The following is a 26,100-nucleotide window of genomic DNA, read 5'->3' on the forward strand; positions in this document are numbered from 1 at the left end:
ACCAGATCACAAAGGACCAGTTACTCTTGTCACCAGATCACAAAGCACCAGTTACCCTCATCACCAGATCACAAAGGACCAGTTACCCTCGTTACCAGATCACAAAGGACCAGTTAACCCTCATCACCAGATCACAAAGGACCAGGTACCCTTGTCATCAGATCACAAAGAACCAGTTACCCTTGTCATTAGATCACAAATGACCAGTTACCCTCGTCACCAGATCACAAATGGACCAGTAACCCTTGTCCCCAGATCACAAAGCACCAGTTACCCTCATCACCAGATCACAAAGCACCAGTTATCCTCGTCAACAGATCACAAAGCACCAGTTACCCTCGTCACCAGATCACAAAGGACCAGCAACACCCTCGTCAACAGATCACAAAGCACCAGTTACCCTCATCACCAGATCACAAACCACCAGTTACCCTCGTCAACAGATCACAAAGCACCAGTTACCCTCATCACCAGATCACAAAGGACCAGTTACCCTCATCACCAGATCACAAATGGACCAGTTACCCTTGTCACCAGATCACAAAGGACCAGTTACCCTTGTCACCAGATCACAAAGGACCTGTTACCCTCGTCAACAGATCACAAAGCACCAGTTACCCTCATCACCAGATCACACAGGACCAGCTACACCCTTGTCACTAGATCACAAATGACAGTTACCCTCATCACCAGATCACAAAGGACCAGTTACCCTCATCATCAGATCACAAAGCACCAGTTACCCTCATCACCAGATCACAAAGGACCAGGTACCCTCATCACCAGATCACAAAGGACCAGCTACAACCTTGTCTATAGATCACAAATGACAGTTACCCTCATCACCAGATCACAAAGCACCAGTTACCCTCCTCAACAGATCACAAAGCACCAGTTACCCTCATCACCAGATCACAAAGGACCAGTTACCCTCATCACCAGATCACAAATGGACCAGTTACCCTTGTCACCAGATCACAAAGGACCAGTTACCCTTGTCACCAGATCACAAAGGACCAGTTACCCTCGTCAACAGATCACAAAGCACCAGTTACCCTCCTCACCAGATCACAAAGGACCAGCTACACCCTTTTCACTTGATCACAAATGACAGTTACCCTCATCACCAGATCACAAAGCACCAGTTACCCTCATCACCAGATCACAAACCACCAGTTACCCTCGTCAACAGATCACAAAGCACCAGTTACCCTCATCACCAGATCACAAAGGACCAGTTACCCTCATCACCAGATCACAAATGGACCAGTTACCCTTGTCACCAGATCACAAAGGACCAGTTACCCTTGTCACCAGATCACAAAGGACCTGTTACCCTCGTCAACAGATCACAAAGCACCAGTTACCCTCATCACCAGATCACACAGGACCAGCTACACCCTTGTCACTAGATCACAAATGACAGTTACCCTCATCACCAGATCACAAAGGACCAGTTACCCTCATCATCAGATCACAAAGCACCAGTTACCCTCATCACCAGATCACAAAGGACCAGGTACCCTCATCACCAGATCACAAAGGACCAGCTACAACCTTGTCTATAGATCACAAATGACAGTTACCCTCATCACCAGATCACAAATCACCAGTTACCCTCCTCAACAGATCACAAAGCACCAGTTACCCTCATCACCAGATCACAAAGGACCAGTTACCCTCATCACCAGATCACAAATGGACCAGTTACCCTTGTCACCAGATCACAAAGGACCAGTTACCCTTGTCACCAGATCACAAAGGACCAGTTACCCTCGTCAACAGATCACAAAGCACCAGTTACCCTCCTCACCAGATCACAAAGGACCAGCTACACCCTTTTCACTTGATCACAAATGACAGTTACCCTCATCACCAGATCACAAAGCACCAGTTACCCTCGTCAACAGATCACAAAGCACCAGTTACCCTCATCACCAGATCACAAAGGACCAGGTACCCTCATCACCAGATCACAAAGGACCAGTTACCCTCGTCACCAGATCACAAAGGACCAGCTACACCTTTGTCACTAGATCACAAATGACAATTACCCTCATCACCAGATCACAAAGCACCAGTTACCCTCCTCAACAGATCAAAAAGCACTAGTTACCCTCATCACCAGATCACAAAGGACCAGTTACCCTTGTCACCAGATCACAAAGCACCAGTTACCCTCATCACCAGATCACAAAGGACCAGTTACCCTCGTTACCAGATCACAAAGGACCAGTTAACCCTCATCACCAGATCACAAAGGACCAGGTACCCTTGTTACCAGATCACAAAGGACCAGTTACCCTTGTCACCAGATCACAAAGGACCAGTTACCCTCGTCACCAGATCACTAAGCACCAGTTACCCTCATCACCAGATCACAAATGACCAGTTACCCTTGTCACCAGATCACATGAAAGGACCAGTTACCCTCGTCACCAGATCACAAAGGACCAGCTACACCCTTGTCACTAGATCACAAATGACAATTACCCTCATCACCAGATCACAAAGCACCAGTTACCCTCCTCAACAGATCACAAAGCACCAGTTACCCTCATCACCAGATCACAAAGGACCAGTTACCCTTGTCACCAGATCACAAAGCACCAGTTACCCTCATCACCAGATCACAAATGACCAGTTACCCTTGTCACCAGATCACAAAGGACCAGTTACCCTCGTCACCAGATCACAAAGGACCAGTTACCCTCGTCACCAGATCACAAAGGACCAGCTACAACCTTGTCACTAGATCACAAATGACATTTACCCTCATCACCAGATCACAAAGCACCAGTTACCCTCCTCAACAGATCACAAAGCACCAGTTACCCTCATCACCAGATCACAAAGGACCAGTTACCCTCATCACCAGATCACAAATGGACCAGTTACCCTTGTCACCAGATCACAAAGGACCAGTTACCCTTGTCACCAGATCACAAAGGACCAGTTACCCTCGTCAACAGATCACAAAGCACCAGTTACCCTCCTCACCAGATCACAAAGGACCAGCTACACCCTTGTCACTTGATCACAAATGACAGTTACCCTCATCACCAGATCACAAAGCACCAGTTACCCTCGTCAACAGATCACAAAGCACCAGTTACCCTCATCACCAGATCACAAAGGACCAGGTACCCTCATCACCAGATCACAAAGGACCAGTTACCCTCGTCACCAGATCACAAAGGACCAGCTACACCCTTGTCACTAGATCACAAATGACAATTACCCTCATCACCAGATCACAAAGCACCAGTTACCCTCCTCAACAGATCACAAAGCACCAGTTACCCTCATCACCAGATCACAAAGGACCAGTTACCCTTGTCACCAGATCACAAAGCACCAGTTACCCTCATCACCAGATCACAAAGGACCAGTTACCCTCGTTACCAGATCACAAAGGACCAGTTAACCCTCATCACCATATCACAAAGGACCAGGTACCCTTGTCACCAGATCACAAAGGACCAGGTACCCTTGTTACCAGATCACAAAGGACCAGTTACCCTTGTCATTTGATCACAAATGACCAGTTACCCTCGTCACCAGGTCACAAATGGACCAGTAACCCTTGTCACCAGATCACAAAGGACCAGTTACCCTTGTAACCTGATCTCAAAGGACCAGTTACCCTTGTCAACAGATCACAAAGCACCAGTTACCCTCGTCAACAGATCACAAAGGACCAGTTAACCCTCATCACCAGATCACAAAGGACCAGTTACCCTCGTCATTAGATCACAAATGACCAGTTACCCTCGTCACCAGATCACAAAGGACCAGTTACCCTTGTCATTAGATAACAAATGACCAATTACCCTCATCACCAGATCACAAATGGACCAGTTACCCTCGTCATCAGATCACAAATGAACCAGTGTCCCTTGTCAACAGATCACAAAGGACCAGTTACCCTTGTCACCAGATCACAAAGGACCAGGTACCCTTGTCACCAGATCACAAAGGACCAGTTACCCTCATCACCAGATCACAAAGGACCAGTTACCCTCGTCACCAGATCACAAATGACCAGTTACCCTCATCACCAGATCACAAAGGACCAGTTAACCCTTGTCACCAGATCACAAAGGACCAGCTACCATTGTCACCAGATCACAAAGGACCAGTTACCCTCATCACCAGATCACAAAGCACCAGTTACCCTCATCACCAGATCACAAATGACCAGTTACCCTCATCACCAGATCACAAAGCACCAGTTAACCCTTGTCACCAGATCAAAAAGGACCAGTTACCCTCATCACCAGATCACAAAGGACCAGTTACCCTCGTCACCAGATCACAAAGCACCAGTTATCCTCGTCACCAGATCACAAAGCACCAGTTACCCTCATCACCAGATCACTAAGGACCAGGTACCCTCGTCACCAGATCACAAATGACCAGTTAACCCTTGTCACCAGATCACAAAGGACCAGCTACCCTTGTCACCAGATCACAAAGGACCAGTTACCCTCGTCACCAGATCACAAAGCACCAGTTACCCTCATCACCAGATCACAAATGACCAGTTACCCTTGTCACCAGATCACAAAGGACCAGTTACCCTCGTCACCAGATCACAAAGCACCAGTTACCCTCATCACCAGATCACAAAGCACCAGTTACCCTCATCACCAGATCACAAAGGACCAGTTACCCTTGTCACCAGATCACAAAGGACCAGTTAACCCTTGTCACCAGATCACAAAGGACCAGTTAACCCTTGTCACCAGATCACAAAGGACCAGTTAACCCTTGTCACCAGATCACAAAGGACCAGTTACCCTTGTCACCAGATCTCAAAGGACCAGTTACCCTTGTCACCAGATCACAAAGGACCAGTTAACCCTTGTCACCAGATCACAAAGGACCAGTTACCCTCGTCACCAGATCACAAATGAACCAGTTACCCTTGTCACCAGATCACAAAGGACCAGGTACCCTCGTCAACAGATCACAAATGACCAGTTACCCTCGTCACCAGATCACGAAGAACAAGTTACCCTCGTCAACAGATCACAAATGACAGTTACCCTTGTCACCAGATCACAAATGACAATTACCCTCGTCACCAGATCACAAAGGACCAGTTACCCTCATCACCAGATCACAAAGGACCAGTTAACCCTTGTCACCAGATCACAAAGGACCAGTTACCCTCGTCACCAGATCACAAAGGACCAGTTACCCTCGTCACCAGATCACAAATGGACCATGGACCAGTTACCCTCGTTACCAGGTCACTTACCCGAGTCTTCCCCACCATCCTGTCTGTTTAACAGAGCTAGTCGTTCTGGCGGGATGTAGTCGTCTTCCTGCTCATCCACGAAGGGAGATAAATGGGGAGGTAACTCCACTCCAATAAAGTAGTCGGACACTGGGAGCAGTTTCTTAGCATTGATACTGTCATAGACCCACTGCGGTTGTACATAGTACCTACAAGTATATTCTCAGTTGTATTATATCATATTTCATTGACAGTTGATGAAATCTAGAATGGTTCAAAGATTCTAGATTTTTTCTGACATATTGTCATGGTTATTCAAGTAAACTGATTACAGGTAAGTTCGATTTTCTTTGTTATGTACAAAATGCTTCTTAACAAGTTCTGAATTGTTGGATTCAGAAGATATTCTATATAGATCTGTCATATCTACAGCAAAATACATTATAACTAACATGAGTGACACTAACAGCAAATTCATGGTTATAATCTAGTACACTGTCCATTCTCGTCAAGGTTTCTAACTTCCTACAAGATTTTTGTTGCCTAAGCATAAGTGTAATGAATTTTGGTTATAGAAAATATTTACATTTAAATGTCACTTCTGCTAAATAAACTAACCAAGGCAAAGTGGAGTATATGATCGTATAACTGACACCTAAATTGTGACCATTATGACGTCTGTAATGTTGACGTGGTGACGTCAACTTATCACCGTCAAAATTGCTGTTCCATCTTGTGGATTAAATCGTCATTGATAAACGGTGTTCCTGGTCTAGCTTAAACAATATTAATGCAGAAAACCTAAAATGAGTTGATACTGTAAATATAAGCATTAAACTATCTTCCTATGGCATCTAAGGTCTATATAGATGCCAGAGCTTTAAAGAGAATCATCTCATAATGCACTAGCATGCATTATGAAGATTGTCTGCAAAACTCTGTCCTATATATAGACCATAGATGCCATAGGAAGATAGATTAATGCTTAAATAATTCTGTTGGTTCCAAGATCTTCATTATCTTAAACCGTGTTTTACTGAATTTGACGTGTTTCATCGGTTTATTGATATTAGGCTCCACAATATAAGGTATGTTCACTCTACCTAGTCATATTCTGTGTGGTCATCTTTGGCCTGTCCACGATGTGGTGAGTGATGGTCTCATCTGATTCATCAAACGTCGCTCCAAGGGCCTGGGTTTTACACCAAGATACCTCACCTCCGAAGCATCTGTAAATAACAACAGAATCATCACTGACTGTTCTATAGGCAATATCAGATCAGCAGCATTATCATACATCACACAATCAGATCACAACAGAATCAACTTTACACTGACTGTTCTATAGCCAATATCAGAAAAGTCAACCTTTATCAGCAGCATAAGTATATATCACACACTCAGATAACAACAGAATCAACTTTAAACTGATGGTTCTATAGGCAATATCACAAACGTCAACCTTTATCAGCAGCATAAGCATATATCACACACTCAGATAACAACAGAATCAACTTTAAACTGATGGTTCTATAGCCAATATCAGAAAAGTCAACCTTTATCAGCATCATTAGTATATATCACACAATCAGATAACAACAGAATCAACTTTAAACTGATGGTTCTATAGGCAATATCAGAAAAGTCAACCTTTATCAGCAGCATAAGTATATATCACACACTCAGATAACAACAGAATCAACTTTACACTGACTGTTCTATAGCCAATATCAGAAAAGTCAACCTTTATCAGCAGCATAAGTATATATCACACAATCAGATAACAACAGAATCAACTTTAAACTGATGGTTCTATAGGCAATATCACAAACGTCAACCTTTATCAGCAGCATAAGTATATATCACACACTCAGATAACAACAGAATCAACTTTACACTGACTGTTCTATAGCCAATATCAGAAAAGTCAACCTTTATCAGCAGCATAAGTATATATCACACACTCAGATAACAACAGAATCAACTTTAAACTGATGGTTCTATAGGCAATATCACAAACGTCAACCTTTATCAGCAGCATAAGTATATATCACACACTCAGATAACAACAGAATCAACTTTAAACTGATGGTTCTATAGCCAATATCAGAAAAGTCAACCTTTATCAGCATCATTAGTATATATCACACAATCAGATAACAACAGAATCAACTTTAAACTGATGGTTCTATAGGCAATATCAGAAAAGTCAACCTTTATCAGCATCATTAGTATATATCACACACTCAGATAACAACAGAATCAACTTTACACTGACTGTTCAATAGCCAATATCAGAAAAGTCAACCTTTATCAGCAGCATAAGTATATATCACACACTCAGATAACAACAGAATCAACTTTAAACTGATGGTTCTATAGGCAATATCACAAACGTCAACCTTTATCAGCAGCATAAGTATATATCACACACTCAGATAACAACAGAATCAACTTTAAACTGATGGTTCTATAGCCAATATCAGAAAAGTCAACCTTTATCAGCATCATTAGTATATATCACACAATCAGATAACAACAGAATCAACTTTAAACTGATGGTTCTATAGGCAATATCAGAAAAGTCAACCTTTATCAGCATCATTAGTATATATCACACACTCAGATAACAACAGAATCAACTTTAAACTGATGGTTCTATAGGCAATATCAGAAAAGTCAACCTTTATCAGCAGCATAAGTATATATCACACAATCAGATAACAACAGAATCAACTTTAAACTGATGGTTCTATAGGCAATATCAGAAAAGTCAACCTTTATCAGCATCATTAGTATATATCACACAATCAGATAACAACAGAATCAACTTTAAACTGATGGTTCTATAGGCAATATCAGAAAAGTCAACCTTTATCAGCAGCATAAGTATATATCACACAATCAGATAACAACAGAATCAACTTTAAACTGATGGTTCTATAGGCAATATCAGAAAAGTCAACCTTTATCAGCAGCATAAGTATATATCACACAATCAGAAAATGTATCATTAAACTGAAAAATCTATAATCAATCAATTACAACCATACTTTAGAGTCCTGTGTTTGTACTACCAAAATTCACAATTCTTTTACAAATAACCAAAAAATAAAATATATATGAGGAATTGACTTTAAAATTTAAGTAAACACAAACCTGATAACAAACACGAGGCTGTCTCGAGGCGTTTCCCGACTAATGAAGATTTTTAGGCCTTTGAAAAGACATAAAAATTTCTTGTGTTTTTCAGCTTCTACTCTCGCCTGTTCAATGTGATCTGGGTTTTCAGGCTGTGTAAACAATTAAAGTTCTTTCAAATAACAAACAAATAAACATGTAAATTTCTAATAACAAACAAATAAACATGTAAATTTCAAATAGCCAACAAATATACATGTAGATCCACAAGAAGGAGGAAGGGATACTCACGTTGAACCAAAATCAAATTACAAAAAAGTTTGTGAAGATTAATATTTGTGGATTTAAAAATTACTCAAAATTGAATTGAAATTCCTGTCAAATTAAATTGAAATTTCTATCAATAATATAAATGTTTATTATAAACTAGAAATATATCTGACAGTCATTATAAGTGCTTGCTTACTACACCAATACAATAGGCATCTTTTATATCCCTGCTCTGAGATATTTTGCACATGCAACAAGAGATCCCAGAGGGATCTTGGCGCCCACCAAAGAATGATCTATATCTGGCAAAGGAAAGATGGATCTTTTCTCTACTTTTTAAACTTTTTCAAACATACTACATATAAAATTTGAGACAGATTGCTTCAGTACCTTTTGAGAAATAGCGGTAACAAACTTCAACTATCAAAATCCAAGATGACTCCTTGGCGGCCATCTTGTTGATCAATCAGTCCCAAATCACAATATGCACAACAAGGGCCCTAGGGGAACCTACATGTGAAATTTGAGAAAGATCCATTCAATACTTTCTGAGAAATAGCGATAACAAACTTTGAATATAACAAGAGATCCCAGAGGGATCTTGGCGCCCATCAAAGAATGATCTATGTCTGACATCGGAAAGATGGATCTTTTCTCTACTTTTTAAACTTTTTCAAACATATACTACACATAAAATTTGAGACAGATCGCTTCAGTACTTTCTGAGAAATAGCAGTAACAAACTTCATCTATCAAAATCCAAGATGGTTCCTTGGCGGTCATCTTGTTGAAGATTGGTCCCAAATTGCAATATGCACATCTAGAGCCCTAGGGAACCTACATGTGAACTTTGAGAATGATCCATTCAATACTTTCTGAGAAATAGCTATAACAAACTTTAAATATCAAAATCCAAGATGGCTGCCTGGCGGCCATCTTGTTGACCGGTCGGTCCCAAAAGGCAATATGCACAACTAGGTCTCTAGGGGAACCTACATATGAGATTTGAGAAAGATCCCTTCAGCATTTTCTGAGAAATAACAATAACAAACTTTAGCTATCAAAATCCAAGATGGCTGCCTGGCGGCCATCTTGTTTCCGATCGGTCCCAAAACCCAATATGCACAACTAGGTCCTTAGGGGAACCTACATATGAAATTTGAGACAGATCCCTTCAGTACTTTCTGAGAAATAGCGATAACAAACTTTAGATATCAAAATCCAAGATGGCTGCCTGTCGGCCATCTTGTTCACTGATTGGTGCCAAAAGGCAATATGCACAACAATGGCCCTAGGGGAACATACATATGAAATTTGAGAAAGATCCCTTCAGCATTTTCTGAGAAATAGGGATAACAAACTTTAAATATCAAAATCCAAGATGGCTGCCTGGCGGCCATCTCGTTGACTGATCCGTCCCAAAATGCAATATGCACTACTAGGGCCCTAGGGGAACCTACATATGAAATTTGAGACAGATCCTTTTAGTACTATCTGAGAAATAGCCATAACAAATTTTAACTATCGAAATCAAAGATGGCGGCCTGGCGGCCATTTTGTTCACCGATTGGTCCAAAAATGCAATATGCACAACAAGGGCCCTAGTGGAACCTACATATTAAATTTGAGAAAGATCCCTTCAGCACTTTTTGAGAAATGGGGATATCAAACCTTAACTATCAAAATCCAAGATGGCCGCCTGACGGCCATCTTGTTTTTCCTATCAGCCTCAAAATCTGTATGGCACAAAAAGGGACTAAGGGTAACCTCCATGTGAAGTTTGAAAAAAATTCCTTCAGTAGTTCTCAAGAAATATCGATAACAAATTTCAACTGCCAAAATCAAAGATGGCTGCCTGGCGGCCATCTTGTTTTTCCGATCAGCCGCAAAATCTGTATGGCACAACTAGGGACCAAGGGTACCCTCCATGTGAAGTTTGAACAAAATCCCTTCAGTAGTTCTCAAGAAATATCGATAACAAACTTCAACTGCCAAAATCAAAGATGGCTGCCTGGCGGCCATCTTGTTTTTCCGATCAGCCTCAAAATCTGTATGGCACAACTAGGGACCAAGGGTAACCTCCATGTGAAGTTTGAACAAAATCCCTTCAGTAGTTCTCAAGAAATATCGATAACAAACTTCAACTGCCAAAATCAAAGATGGCTGCCTGGCGGCCATCTTGTTTTTCCGATCAGCCGCAAAATCTGTATGGCACAACTAGGGACCAAGGGTACCCTCCATGTGAAGTTTGAACAAAATCCCTTCAGTAGTTCTCAAGAAATATCGATAACAAACTTCAACTGCCAAAAGCGGCCATCTTGTTTTTCCGATCAGCCGCAAAATCTGTATGGCACAACTAGGGACCAAGGGTACCCTCCATGTGAAGTTTGAACAAAATCCCTTCAGTAGTTCTCAAGAAATATCGATAACAAACTTCAACTGCCAAAATCAAAGATGGCTGCCTGGTGGCCATCTTGTTTTTCCGATCAGCCTCAAAATATGGCACAACTAGGGACCAAGGGTAACCTCCATGTGAAGTTTGAATAAAATCCCTGCAGCAGTTTTTAAGTAATAGTGATAACAAACATTGTTTACGGACGGACAACGGACGGCGGACCACAGACGCAGGGCGATTTAAATAGCCCACCATCATCAGATGGTGGGCTAAAAATGTAACAATTAATAAATAATCCAAAAGCCTGTATGTTGCACCATTGCTCATTAACCATGGGACTATAGCAAGGAGACAGTTTACATCCTTGATGTATTGTAATAAATACTTTCCTTTACTTCATTAAAATTTTAAATATGAAGTTCCTTTGAATTTTATTAAATGTGTTCTTTGTTATAAAGAAGGTTATTGTTTATAATAATAATAATAATATAATAATAATACTGGACGCAGGCATAATGCCTATATATCCAGATCGCTAATCATACTATACATCCCGACTATTAATAAGTTCAGTATTATCTATCTCATGATTAAAGTAGCATTCGGGCTGCCCCCAATGCTTATCCAAGCGAGATTCAAATGTTTTTATTGATGGTGACGTAACCACGGCTTCGGGAAGAGAGTTCCAGTGATTGATGATCCGCTCCTTGAATGAATACTTTCTCAAATTTAGACGACTTCGTCGTTTTAACAATGTCAAAGAGTGGCCCCTAGTTCTTTTGTTGTTATTTTGAATTAAAAATCCCTCTACGACGACTCGATCATATCCTCCATGTATCAATTTATATACTTGGATCATGTCTCCTCTAAGCCTTCTGTGTTTTAGTGTAGGTAACTTCAGGATCCTCAGTCTGTTTTCATAGGTTAAATCTTTCATTCCCGGTATTTGTTTTGTTGCTCTTCTTTGTACATTTTCTATCTCGTTTATTTGTGATTGTAAGTACGGGTTCCATATGCAGGCTCCATATTCCAAATGTGGTCTGACAAGTGCTTTATATAATAGACAGAATGTTTGATTATCTAAATAATTATAGGTTCTTCGGATGGTTCCCATTATTCTATTTGCTTTATTGACGGCATCATGAATATGTTCACTGAAGCTTAGGCTGTTGTCTGTTGTTATCCCAAGATCCTTTTCTTTCAAGACCTCCTCTAATTGTACCTGTATTCTTCCTTCCAAAGTGTCTTTATATAAATGTAGGGCCGTTTTATTTGGGTTCTTCCCTAGATATAGCACCTTACATTTATCAGGATGAAATTTTAAAAGCCATCGATCAGACCAGTTTTGGAGTTGATTAAGATCATCCTGTAGATTTGTGTTTTCGTTATATTTAAAAAGTTTAGTATCATCTGCAAACAAGTAAGTTGCTGATTTAATAGTTTCTGGAAGGTCATTAATATAGATTACAAACAGAATCGGTCCTAAAACACTTCCCTGGGGGATACCACTTGTCACCTCCATCCATTTTGACAGTTCCCCGTTTACCGATACTTGCTGTTTCCGGTTAGTTAAAAAACTTTCTACCCATTTAATGATTTCAGGTGATAATCCGTATGATTTTAATTTGCTGATGAGCAGTAGGTGTGGGACTGTGTCAAAGGCTTTCATGAAGTCTAGATATATGGTTTGGATTGATCCTCCTTGGTCGATAACTTCTGTCCACTTATCAATAACTTTAAGTAACTGTAAAATAGTTGATCTTCCCTTGATGAATCCATATTGCTGTTTACTAAGAAGATTATTCTTCTCTAGATGATCCATTATTCTTTTCCTCACAATTTTTTCCATAGTTTTACAAACAACACTCGTCAAACTTACTGGCCTGTAATTCCCTGGATTTTTCTTGTCTCCTTTTTTGTGGATCGCAGTTATCTGACTTTCCTTCCAGGTATTGGGGAGTTCTCCTGTTTTTAGTGACCAGTTAAATATTTCACTCAAAGGAGTCTTCAGTATGTCCGCTGTTTCTTTTAGTACTTTCGGGTGAATATTATCTGCTCCTGGTGATTTGGTTGGATTTAATGACTTCAAAATATTTAATACTTCCAGTTCTGATATATCAGTGTTAATAAATGGATATTCTATGCTAAGTTTCTTCAATACGGGAATATCATCTTGTGGTTCTACGGTGAAAACACTTGAAAAATAGTCCGCTAATGCGTTTGCTTTATCTTGATCAGAGTGGGCGATGGTCAGTTCGTTTCCACATTTAATGTGCAGCTCTGTGATTCCGGATTTCGATTTAGTTTTTGAATTTACATATCTCCAAAACTTTTTCGGGTTCGTCTTGACATCTTTAGCGATATCCTTTTCTAAACACTTTTTAAATTTCCTTACTAATGCTTTAACTTTGTTTCTTGCTTTCACGTATTCGTTATATTTCCGCACTTCCCTGGTTTCAAGATATCTCTGCCAGCTCCTATGTTTCCGTTTTATAGCCTGTACAGTTTGATTGTCGAGAGGATTTTGCCTTTTCTTCCTTTCTTGAATGTTCTTTAGTATATTCATATCAATAGTGGATTTTACAATCTTCTGAAATAATTCGTATTTTGATTTAGTGTCCGGTGCGCGCTGTAATATTTCCTTCCAATCTATCGATAGATCTGTCCTTATTTGTTTGTAATCGCCCTTGTTGAAGTTATACTTAACTGTTTTGCTAATGTTATAAGTTTTTGTACAGTTCAGTTCAAAAAATATAGTACCATGGTCGCTCTTTCCTAATCCGCTTTTTATTGCAATGTTGCTAATCATATCTTGTTCGTTTGTAAATATTAGGTCTAAAATACTGGGTTCATTATTTGCTCTGATTCTCGTTGGATTCCTTATATGTTGAAATAAAAACGCATCTTTGATTGATTCAATGAATTGGTATTCCAAATGTTTTGCTTTTCTAGATAGAGTCAACTGATCCCAATTGATATATTTCAAATTAAAGTCTCCCATTATTAGCAAATGTGATGTTTTCATCTCTACTATATTGGTAAGTAGCGCGCACAAATCTCTGTTGTTTTCATCCTCGCTGTTTGGACTCCTGTACAGGCACCCAATAGTTAATATGTTTCCATTATCAAGATTTATTTTTACCCATAATTGTTCATTAAATGTTTTGTTGATTGATATTTCCTTAGCTCCTAGTTTGTGTGCCGTGTATATGATAATTCCTCTAGATCCATTTTTTTGCTCCATCTCTCCGGGAAAAGCTTCAAATCCATCAATATTCAACTCAGACTTGTTTATTTGGTATCTGGAATTTTTAGGAAAAGCCTCGACAACTCCTATGATATCTAACTTTTCATGATATATTAAAGATTTAAGTTCCTCGATTTTGTTGGTGAGAGTATCTGCATTTGTAAACATACATCGGAATTTTTCGACATGCATTAATCTTTTCTTACTGCCAGGCGGACGATTTTCCTGTTCCACGGTGGTCCCCGTACCCGATGCATGAATTCCCCCGATTCTTTCTTTTCCCTTTCCTTCGCCTCATTTCTAAGAGCGGTTTCCGCTTCCCTTTCTTGTTTTGTGAGGTCGTTACTGATACGAATTTCTTTGTATTTATCGCTGTTTTTCAATTCAGATATATGTCTGAAGAGTGATTTCTTTCTCTCGGAGGATACAAAAGAAACCAACAGCGGCCTCGATTTCACATTTGTTTTGTCAAATTTGCCAAGTCTTATAACTTTAGCTACATTGTCCTCATAAATAACTTTGCATGTTTTGAGCATCTCCCGTATTTCTTTCTCATCCGCTGCTGTTTATATGTTTATTATTTTATTGACATGGGTACGCTATGGTATGGTCTCTGTGCATGTGGTGACTTACATGTGTCACGCTTGATTGCCTCTGTGGTACATCAGATCTATAGTTCATCAAGCATCCAGACTGATATTGTATAAAGTTTTTATTCTGTTTCTCTTATGCAAGGCTGGGTAATTGTGGCAAATGCAGCCTAAGGTCCCACGAGTTAGTAAGCCATAGTGCAACGTACACCTACATTAGAGGACTTAGGAGGATGTGAAATAAATGAAATACAATCCAGATATCTGCTAAATAATGTCGTTAAATGTCTTTGTCCGGTTCTAAAAATTATCAGTTTTATCACTTTTTTTGATTGACCATATAAACTAGGACAGTTTTCGTTTATTCGTAACAACCGATTCGAGAGTTTGTTAAAGTCATTATTTTAAGCATAAATCCTGACGGACCTGCAGTTTTTGATACGGGCCTTTGAATGCTTTGTCAAGGCTTGTCTAAAAATATTATAAAATAACCAGGTGCATCTTAAGTCATAAACAGACAACTTGCCACAACCAGTCAAACAGTATATTAAATCGAAAACCGCCCTGATTTGCATTGTATTGTTGTGGTCAGATTTTTGAATATTGTGACTGATGCAAGAGTTTGAATGATACGCCGCTTGAAGTTTACACAAAACGAATGTGTTTAACACTGTCTTATGTCAATGTAGTTAATGTATAGCAGAACATCGCTGACAGGTATATCTTAGTACATGTTCTTAAAAAGTTCGGGTCACTAAATCACAGCAAAATCTATTTAACTGTATAAGACAGTGACTTCCAGTATAGTGTGCGCAGTTGGAATCTCCGCATAGCGGATGTACACAGACTCCATACTCGACATCGAAAACAATAATGTGAGAGTATGCTTGAAATAATAAACAATGTAGATGTTCATACGTTGAGATAAATTTCAACAGATTTTTTGAGATAGTAAATAAATTTGTAAATAGCACACCAAAGGAAATTTGGTTTACTGAAATAACGAGATTTTACATTAATGACTTTAAAAAAGCAATCATTTAAATATCCATGCTATAGCAGAATTTGAATGTAAACAAAGGAAGACTACTTACATCAACAAGGGGAAAGTCATCAATCTCAGCGTCGTCCTCTCCACCGCCAGCATCAATAGACATCACAGCCTGTGACAATGAGGCCAGTTTCTGGGGGAAATAACACAATCAATCTCATTAAAAGATAATAACAGAAAAATACAAATCAGTCTCTATCATATGAAGACAACTGATCAGATGAACATGTATGTCAATTGTTATATTATTTTCTTTACCACCAAACATCTTTTAAGATCTTCATTATAATTCAAAACAGCATCATTAAAATCTGTTTTAAATCAAATACAATACAAGACAAATTAAAAAGAATGATCAAATATAAATCACAACTTACTTCTTCCAATCGCTCCCTTTGTGTCATGTCTTCATCAAAGTCCTTTTCTGTGAATCCATCTTCAAGCTATTCACACAAAAAATTGCAAGACGTATATATATGTAGATAGCAATGTTGTAATCGATCAAATTAGTCAATATATCCAGTCCACTATTCATTGGAAACTTTCTTTCTGACATGTCTGATAAGACAATATGGTCTCAAATAATTCAGTAGAAACTATTTTTTGAAGCATAGTGTATTTGATATATTTTTGATTATTTTTTGAAATAGATTTACAAAACTGTTTAATTTCCAAGAATCTAGAAATTTTGATAATTATGTTATGTTATCAACATCTAGATTCTTCAAAATGAAACGGAAACTTAACAAAGATGGGTAACACTTCATGCCCCCTCTCTCCTCCAAAATTTCACATAAGCATTCAGAAATATGTTCCGTTGCTCCAGAATTTACAATCATAAACTTCGTACCGTATCAGCAATGAATAGCAATACATTTTTCAAGATCATTTCTAAAGTAAATGTTTATATATTACACTATCACACAACTCTGGGCTGAATTCTGCTTGATAATTGATACCATGTAGCCAAATTATCATTAATATGTATTAATATGTCAGGGGTGTACAATTCTACTAGCCCGACGTCCGGGGCTAGTGAATTTCAGGTCAGGGCTAGTGGCTTCACGATCATTACTAGCCCGTGGGCTAGTGGAAATTTCTGTTAAAATCCTATATTCACATTGAAATTTTAGTTGTAAATCAGCAGTTTAGCCTTTTATTGCCGTTCAGAATTCTAAAATTCAGTAAATGTGTCGTCAAAACTGAAGCAAACGATATCGATGCATACCACAGGTGGTTCCCAAACGTATAACATTCTTCATCTAGGTGCATCAAACGTTTTGTTATGTAATTGATGAAAATTAAGCGCTTGAGTGACCCAGATGGCCATGTGTTTGCCGAGGTTGCCGACAGACAGGGAAAGGGAAAATCTTGATTTCTTGACTCTAGATAAGAATCAATTATGAAGTGACAGTTTTATTATCTAGCATCACTCAAGAATGTTTTTACTAAATGAATACCTGGTACCTGTGAACAATTGGTGTGATATCTTTATTATTAGAATGGTATTTAACACACTGTTAGACATGTACTTCTTTTGTACAGGTTTGTAAAAAAATCCAGATAGAGTAAAATGCACATATAAAAACGAACGAAAAATAGGGCTAGTAGACTTCTGATCAGGGCTAGTGAAAAATTGATGCTACTAGCCCTTGGGCTAGTGCAAAATTTTCAGAATTGTACACCCCTGATATGTATTATATCAATTAATGTATGACTATTACTGTATTTGCCGTAATTAGCGCCCAGTGTGCTTAAAGAAATATATCAGAGAGGCACTTATTTAAGGAACCAAACTGTAAGTTGTGAACTAAAAAAAAGCCAATCATAATAATATACAACCTCTTTCCGTACTCAAGGCCATCAATCTGTCACAGTAATCATGGATATGCCTTCTTTTCTTTGAGATACATTATTATGTTGATTCACATGTGAAAGACTCGCAAGTTCATGTAATATTGGATATAATACAGATGTTATAAGCATCACACATTTGTGAAACATTGTTTATAAGGATGGAAGTGTTTAGAGAGGACAGGCACTTATTCGATTTTTGCATATTACAGAATTACCTCCCATTCGGATAGGTATCCATTGTGACCTCATTGCTTTGTTTACAAATTCACTTTGTTTCTCCAAAAAGTATGATGGTATGCTCACAAATACATGACATATCACAATCAATTACCTACCAGTAAGAGTAGATAACTCTGTAATATGCAAAAACAGAACAGGGGAAGGGGCACTAATTGCGGCGAATACGGTAGAGTAAGTAACTTGCCCAACATTCTGTACCTACCTGTGGTGGATAGTGAAGGTTCAGTGTGTGGTACAGGCGGAAATTGATAAACCCCAACATAGTAACGTAAAACTCCACAAATGTCTGCATGATCTTAAAGTCCACATCTGTAGGAGCCTAAATAATAAAGGATATCAAAGGGTACTATAATACGGGTATTTTGAGATCCAGGTTAATAATTCCGAAGACTCCCAAATGTTATTATCTTCCTGTAAACACTACACTTATCATCACTTCCTGAACAATTAAAATTTATAACCATAATCGCGTCATCTTATGTTTCCTTGTGTTGTCCTTATTACAGTGAGATAGTTGACAATCGCTGCACCATGCAGCAAAATGAGCCTTCACTAAGAACTGTGTATTTGGTTGGGTCTTAACTTCATCTTAAACCCTTTAATTACAATGTTTTAATATTATAAAATTATTGTTATTGATAAACTTTCAATTCCTGTTTGAGAAACATAGTGGTCCAGATCCTATGGCTTACCTCAAACCCTAATTTGTGAGGCTGCACCCACGTTATTGTCTCATTCATTATTTCAGCCTGATAATATATTCCTTTAATGGACACAAACACCTAGAATGAAAAAAAAAATTACTGTATATATTGTTTATTTCATATTTATCTTGACAATGTGCAAGATGAGCTGCTAATCTCAACATGTAATCAAGTTTAAATAAAATCTATCATTATTATCATTATCACAAGCTAACCGATACTTACATCTTAAGCTAACCGATACTTACATTATATATATCATTGGCTTCTTTGGTAAGCCACTTGAAACGTCATGATATACACATGCATGTCAAAAGGTCTCCAATACTTTTAAATGACCTACGCATCAATATACTAGTAAACGTTTCTGTCATAATTTGCGTGCCCCTGTGTTTTGGCTGAGGTGACCAAGATTGCATTTTACAATCTCAGAATAGCAGATGAGACTGCTTGTTTTACACATGTTCATAGACATTTAACTGTCGAAAACAGATATATCTAGATTTAATGTCACATGAAAAGTTACATAAGACCACGATCGAGAGCATTGAAGGTAGCAATAGGCCAATGACATCTCCTGGCAGGCGGTGTAATATTTAGTCTAGATGAAATAAATGATTATTCTAATTACTGGTTTATGTAAATAATGAATGTACATATGTACTTGCAATATTTCCAACGTTGGACATTTTTATTTTGCTAAAATTAATATTGATGCTGCTATCGTTTGTGCGATGAGATGAGATGAGGAGGTTTTGCAGAGTCATCTCAGTTTTCCCTGTCGACACCAAAATAATACTTGTATTGTAAGATAGTGACCATGTATTCTGTTTATCCTGCAACTTTTTCATTATACATACAGAAGATGGTATTCAAAACGAAAGCAAATTGCCTGTTATTTACACGATTGTGAAATGCTTCTTTGATGATCAAGAAAAGATGCATTCACTAAACCAAATGAGTGTGCACTCCTTTTAACTACCATGGGAAATATGTAAGCGATGTCATTCAGGTGATTGTGACGTCACTGTTTGGCGGGACTGACTGCCGTTTCATTCACTCCTACTAAAAGTGATGTCATTGGATATTGTTCGGGATCAAACCATCAAATTTAGAAATTGAATCAAACGAAAGAAATTAAACATTTATTAACCGACATCGTAAAATTTTCCTATAGCAACTTTTACAGAAAATTCTTATTATCCGGTATTGAGTTTTGTGCCCGACTAATGTCGATATTAGTGCTGAAAATGCATTGTTTCTTGATATTGTTCCGCTTCCTTTGTTGACTTTAGATTCATAAAATGAACTTAACCTTTGAAGGGCGTCAACGCTTGTTTTCAACGGGAATAAACACCATAGTGATGAAAACCTTCCAAGTATGGCAACAGTGAATATTTGCATCAGGGAAATAGGGACACAAAAAGGCGATTTTCTCCATAAGTAAGTAAGTTACACTACATTAATTTTGCTGGAACACTTAAATCAAAGTACTCAAAGTACTGCAAATACAACGCAGCAGAAACAGAAAAATAGAATGAAATCAAATGAATTTCCAAAATCAAAATACATAAACCATATTATAAAGACTTTAATATCAATTATTTCAAGAACATTCAACTGATCACAGAAAATACATATGTTTTGTTTGACAGTTTTCTTAATTAAAGTTCCTACATGAAAATTACAAAGAAAAAAAAGTCTTCTAATTCTTATGTTGCACATACACTTATTTTGGTAAAACCATCCACATATGAGGGCAGCCTTATAAGTTATTTTGCTTTTACCTCAGATCTGTGTTTAACATTCATTTAAAAACATTATTTTTAAGTACACAAAAAGGGCATATGATTAGTTTACTTTAAAACTCTTATGTCTATAAGCCTTTGATAGTAAGTCCAATTTGAATTATCATTAACAGAGATTATGTAAGTTGGACAGAGGAGTCACCAGCAGGCAACAGTTGACCTAGATGGGCTGTGTATTATATAACACTCTGTGTATTCTATACACACTCTGTGCATTCTACCAATCAGAAGGCAGTGTTCCCATGACTACTGATTGGTCCAAAGGAATATTATTCAATGAATATGGAATTTATGAATGGAAGTTTATGAATGAAATGGTTCAAGAGGTCACCACTAGATGTCATTGTAGAGCAAGTCCTACTCAGTCTTACACATCAATAGTAAACTGGATAGCATTAATACAAACGCTAGTCGCGTTGTATTAAAAATCGTTCTGATTTCAGAACAATTGGAATTATGAAGATATATCTTACAGTATTTTTATTATTATTATCATATAAAATGTTAGTTAATTAATAAAACCAATGGAAGAAAATCTCAAACCTTGTAAATGTTGAAAAGTCTTGGACACAGTGAAATGATATAAAATTAACTTGTCAAAATTCATGAAAAGTCCATCAAAAAATCCTTCAAAATGTCCAGATTTCATTACAACAGGAGAAAGGAAAAATGGTGAAAGCAATTAGAAGGGAATTCAAAATAAGCAGTTAGTACACTATTGTAATTCATGTATCACAGTATATTATTGATATTTACATAATAATTGAATATAACACAACATCAATACCTACCTTGCGCAAGGATTTAGAGGCAATAACATAATGTAGAAACTCCACTGAAATGAAGACAATAGGCTAATATACATATTATATGTACAGGGAATAACATAATGGAGAAACTCCACTGAAATGAAAACAATAGGCTAATATACATATTATATGTACAGGGAATAACATAATGGAGAAACTCCACTGAAATAAAGACAATAGGCTAATATACATATTATATGTACAGGGAATAACATAATGGAGAAACTCCACTGAAATGAAGACAATAGGCTAATATATACATATTATATATACACTAATGAATATGCACATGTTTAATTACCATTCATACCAAGAAGAAGGCACTGCAAGTTTTTACCACATAGAGCTAACTTTCAATAGTTTGTATTTGCCTATTACAGAGTTATCTGCCCTTGCCGTAATTTTTGATTGTAACATCATGTGCTTGCTAGCTTTACATCATACTTTTCAAAGAAAATGGAGTGAATTGTCCTAACAAAATATAAAATAATGCTGTATCAATCGATATCTAACCACAAGGTAGCTAACTCTGTAGTACAAAGATGACATAGAGGTTGGAAACTCCTTCTTTGTCTTTGTTGACAGGCAGAGGGACCTCCGGTTTATAGGCATTTTCACTTGGCTAACTACTTTTGAGTGTATTCTTTTAAACATGATATTTTTGCATCATCGCAAAATTTAAGCAGTATATCATGGTTTGATGTGACCAGTTTTCTCAATTTATGTTATTTAATATGATTTTTGAAAGCATGAAAATCAGCAATTTTACCAGTTTTTCCGAAAATCTGACATTCAAAACCGGAAGTGCATTTTGTTTAATTTACATATATTTCAAAGTTAAAATATTATTTTTTCTGTCCAACATCGTACTCAAACCATCTGAAAATTACTGAAGTTTTATAACATATCAAAGTTATTCGGCTGTATTTAACTATTTAAGAGTATATCTAAAAACCCCTAAGCACATAAAGAGGTACATCTGCCGATCGTAAAAGTGGCGGAGTTGCCAATCTCTATGTTTCTGCTGCTATAGCTCATTGTATAATATGCAGCTTTAAATATTACTATTATTCATGTCCATATATATTAAATTGATCAAAATAGGTGTAACTATTATAGTGCAATTTTCAGTGATCAATAATTTGACGAGTTTCACTCTAAATGAAAAAATGTATATTTGTGACTATGTCTAGATCCCATAAAATCAAATATCAAACCATAATAGTATCAGATACAATGTATCCAGTAATATCATATACACTGACTACGAGAATTTCGTTTTTTTTTTTTAAATTCATTAGCATAATTCCATATGATTCATGTATGTCTGGTGTAAATTACAGGAAATCTAAACAGTAATATGACAATGTTACCAGTCTAAACTTTCCATAAAGAGAGGTAATTTCAAGGATATTTACTGACATACTATATGATAGTTATGGTAAGCCTCAAATTTTATGATTACCTTCTAATATACTTACCTGTCAGTTTCTGTGATTTGAATATATATTCTGTGAATATTTTGCTAGTCTTTGGAAAGGTTGAGAACAGGAAGCACATTGACAGACAATCTTCGAGGTCACGAACGGCATCAGAGAAGAATGGATACCTGTAGCCATATATCAAAGAGGGAATTCAGTCTAAGAGTACATTAAAACTGGCTTATATATATCGGAAACAAACCAGTTCTAATGGAAATTAGATTAGTTGGTTATACTGTGATATGCCAAAAAAGCCCAACTGTAGTGAAATGTATGTGAAACGTTCAAACTTGTTTACTGTCTGCCATTACACATTGTGGTCGGACGTCTTGTATGCCGAACCCTGGCCCTAGCTTGTGGAGTAATGCAACTATTGTCCAGAACTACTCAAATCGCTCTTACAGTAGTGTGTTTACGTTATTAGGTGCATATTCTTATCTAAATATAATTTCACCAAAACCTCAGTGGTCATGTATTGCATTTGATTAACTTACATGACTTTGGCTCGGGTATGGGTACAGCATACTGTATTATATGTTATACCTGATTAATTGTATTGATCAACGATTTGGGATTTCAACGGTATCAATCAAAAAACTTAACAATGTTGTGGAATTTGTCAATATTCTTGTTATATGTTTCATAAGAAATATAGAACAATACATTTATGTCATATTTTGCTTTGTGGTTATGTAACAGAATCAGCCTCACTGAATTGTCCCTTTGAACAAACCATTCTGAAAGCTTGAAGCAAGAAATTCAACAATCTCTGTTTTCACTACAACTGACAGTTTTATTATTTCTTTTTATAACCATTACTTCAGGAGATAAATATGGTTCTTGTAAGTACTTGATATTAGGGCTGAAACAATAAGTCGAATAATCAGATGCGATTAGATTAAGGAAACTAATCGCTGATAATCGATTAAAGATTTTATTAATTGTTTATCGTAACATGCAAAGCAAGTGAATTGTAAGCTGAATAAACACGTTGACAGATCATGGGTTTCTGAGGAAGCCATTTCGACTGTAGTTTCATCTCTTTATGTACACGTTTTGAACGCAACAAAGCATATATGATGTGAGAAATACTTCTTAAAATTACATCTCTGTGAGAGTTTAAGTCATTAATCAATGAGAAAGTGGATGTCATGAGAAAGCTTGCAACACACTGTTCGCCAATTTTCACTAGCAATTGACTCCATATTGAGTTCATCAGGGAGGCTTAATCGCCGCCGAGACGCTCGGGAGCGGAAGAAGCAGTAGTCTTGAACATTTTAATTTTACTATTGCATGTGTTTATAAAAAAATATAAAAAGATTTTTTTGTTCATATTCTAATTGAAGATAAGAGTTGTTGATTCATCTAATTCTTTTTTGATCACGGAAAGTTCATTGACGAAAATTTGTTCATGTCGCTCCTTGGCGATCCAGATTTGGTTGATTAGTCGTACGTGTGAAAGTCATGTCAAAACAGCGGGTTAGTAGACTGGATTTAAACGATGCTACAGAAGATGATACAGGAACGGAATTCAAAGCTTATTTGGGATAAAATATGTTTGTTTTGTCAATAAATCTATTCTTATTTATTGGAAGGCTTTTTTATATAAGGCATGTCCTCTGTCATATCGTAGAGTACATATATGTAGGTGTTATTACTAGTTGATACCAAAACATGGCGGACGTTTTCAGTAGTCAGTAGTGAGACAATATAGATGCCTTCAATTCAAGTGATTAATGGATTAGTACTCGATTACATGAGACCGAATAATCGAATACAAAAATTACTAATTGTTTCAGCCCTACTTAATATATAACTATGCATGCTGTAAATTACATTATTAACTACCTTTCTCGTACAATGTGGTGCAGATTGTACTTGGGTTTATTTTGTCTAATTCTTCGGACAGCTTCTGTGTTGTTTTTCTCTAGGGCTTTCTTCAAGCGCCGAACAAAATGCTACAAAATACAACTAAGCAAATTAAGACATATACTACAGGACATATTGGCGTATAAAGATAATCAGAATTTAAAATCTGGTAAACTTAGCAATGTATTAAATGCATTTTACAATCAATTTTGTGAGAACATATTTTTGCCTTTCAATGTTAAATCATGTGGAAGTCTGTCCGTCAACCACAAATTCCTTTTATTATCTTGGATATTCTGTATTTGCATATTAAAGAGTTATCTGTCCTTGTCGCATGCAGGTTGTGTATTTGCAGGCATTAAATCATACTTTTCAGAGAAAAAAAAGGTCAGATTTCCACTCACTAATGATGTCACAATTGCAGACAACTCCGAAATATGACGGAATAAATAACTGCCAAGGTAAATCCAGGTGTTAGTTTTAATTGTCTCTGTAAATCACTCTTATCCTTTACTACCCTAAGCTGTATTTTAACTGGTACTTTACCTTCGTCTCTCTGAATTTCCTGATAATGGGTTCATGAGCCAGGAAATGGATGTCTTTGACGAAGTAGTATGTCTTTGGGGCTGTATTTCCTTTACCTACTTTCTTCTTGTGTTTGGGTTCATGGGGATAAATACCCTTTAAAATGCAAAGACGTCTGAAAAAGAAAGAATGGATTAGAATTTTGCAAATCACACATTTAAATACATGTATAATCTAAATAAATTAAAACTCATATAATTAAAGAATTGTGTAACAATGTTTACTTTTTTTAAGAGTTTTTGATAGAAAAGACAGGTCTGTTACTTTCACTATGCAGCAAAACAATTTAATGTTGAGCACATGCACATGAATGGTGGATCATAAGGTTTACAGGTTGTCTCATTCTAAACCTCATTTGCCCTGCTTTTATTTTCTTGTGACCATGGGTTTTCCCTATACCTCAATGTTCAGAGCGAAATATAAATTTGTATTTTTTATTTAAGATGCTCCACCACTGAGTGACCATGTACCTAAAAATCTCGCATATGTACCAAAACTTTTCGGTACTCTCGAAATGACTTGTTACCGAAACATCTAGAATTCATGGATATAACGACAGCAATAGTATATCACGCCACTATTTTTCAAATCAATATCGCCTTTGCAGCTTAGTGGTAGATATACTCCCAACTTCCCAAGTAATATATAAGTTGTGACTTCCTTAGCAGCTCATAATTATAATCCTAAATTCTGTATCTTAATTATGGTTCATTTGATATTTTATTTCATAACAATAAATCAATTATAGTAGTTATAATGACAGATTTGGCAATAAAGACAGTCTCTTACTTAGTTAAATTGTAGTAGA

General features: G+C 37.1%; 1 protein-coding gene across 2 annotated transcripts in view; it reads right to left on the reverse strand.

Annotated features, from left to right (window-relative positions):
- LOC138332318 (pescadillo homolog) overlaps positions 1–26,100 on the reverse strand; it is a 37,141-nt gene that overhangs the window by 10,517 nt on the left and 524 nt on the right. For both annotated transcript variants that reach the window (XM_069280369.1, XM_069280368.1), the window contains exons 3-13: positions 25,254–25,407; positions 24,687–24,796; positions 22,839–22,966; positions 21,340–21,383; positions 18,729–18,818; positions 18,239–18,355; positions 16,317–16,382; positions 15,983–16,072; positions 8,405–8,538; positions 6,349–6,474; positions 5,267–5,454 (exon numbers count right to left, since the gene is read on the reverse strand). In XM_069280369.1, coding sequence (XP_069136470.1) covers positions 5,267–5,454; positions 6,349–6,474; positions 8,405–8,538; positions 15,983–16,072; positions 16,317–16,382; positions 18,239–18,355; positions 18,729–18,818; positions 21,340–21,383; positions 22,839–22,966; positions 24,687–24,796; positions 25,254–25,407 — 1,247 coding nt within the window. The remainder of the gene's footprint in view (positions 1–5,266; positions 5,455–6,348; positions 6,475–8,404; positions 8,539–15,982; positions 16,073–16,316; positions 16,383–18,238; positions 18,356–18,728; positions 18,819–21,339; positions 21,384–22,838; positions 22,967–24,686; positions 24,797–25,253; positions 25,408–26,100) is intronic.

Source organism: Argopecten irradians, chromosome 9, assembly GCF_041381155.1.
Source record: "Argopecten irradians isolate NY chromosome 9, Ai_NY, whole genome shotgun sequence".
Classification (NCBI taxonomy): domain Eukaryota; kingdom Metazoa; phylum Mollusca; class Bivalvia; order Pectinida; family Pectinidae; genus Argopecten; species Argopecten irradians.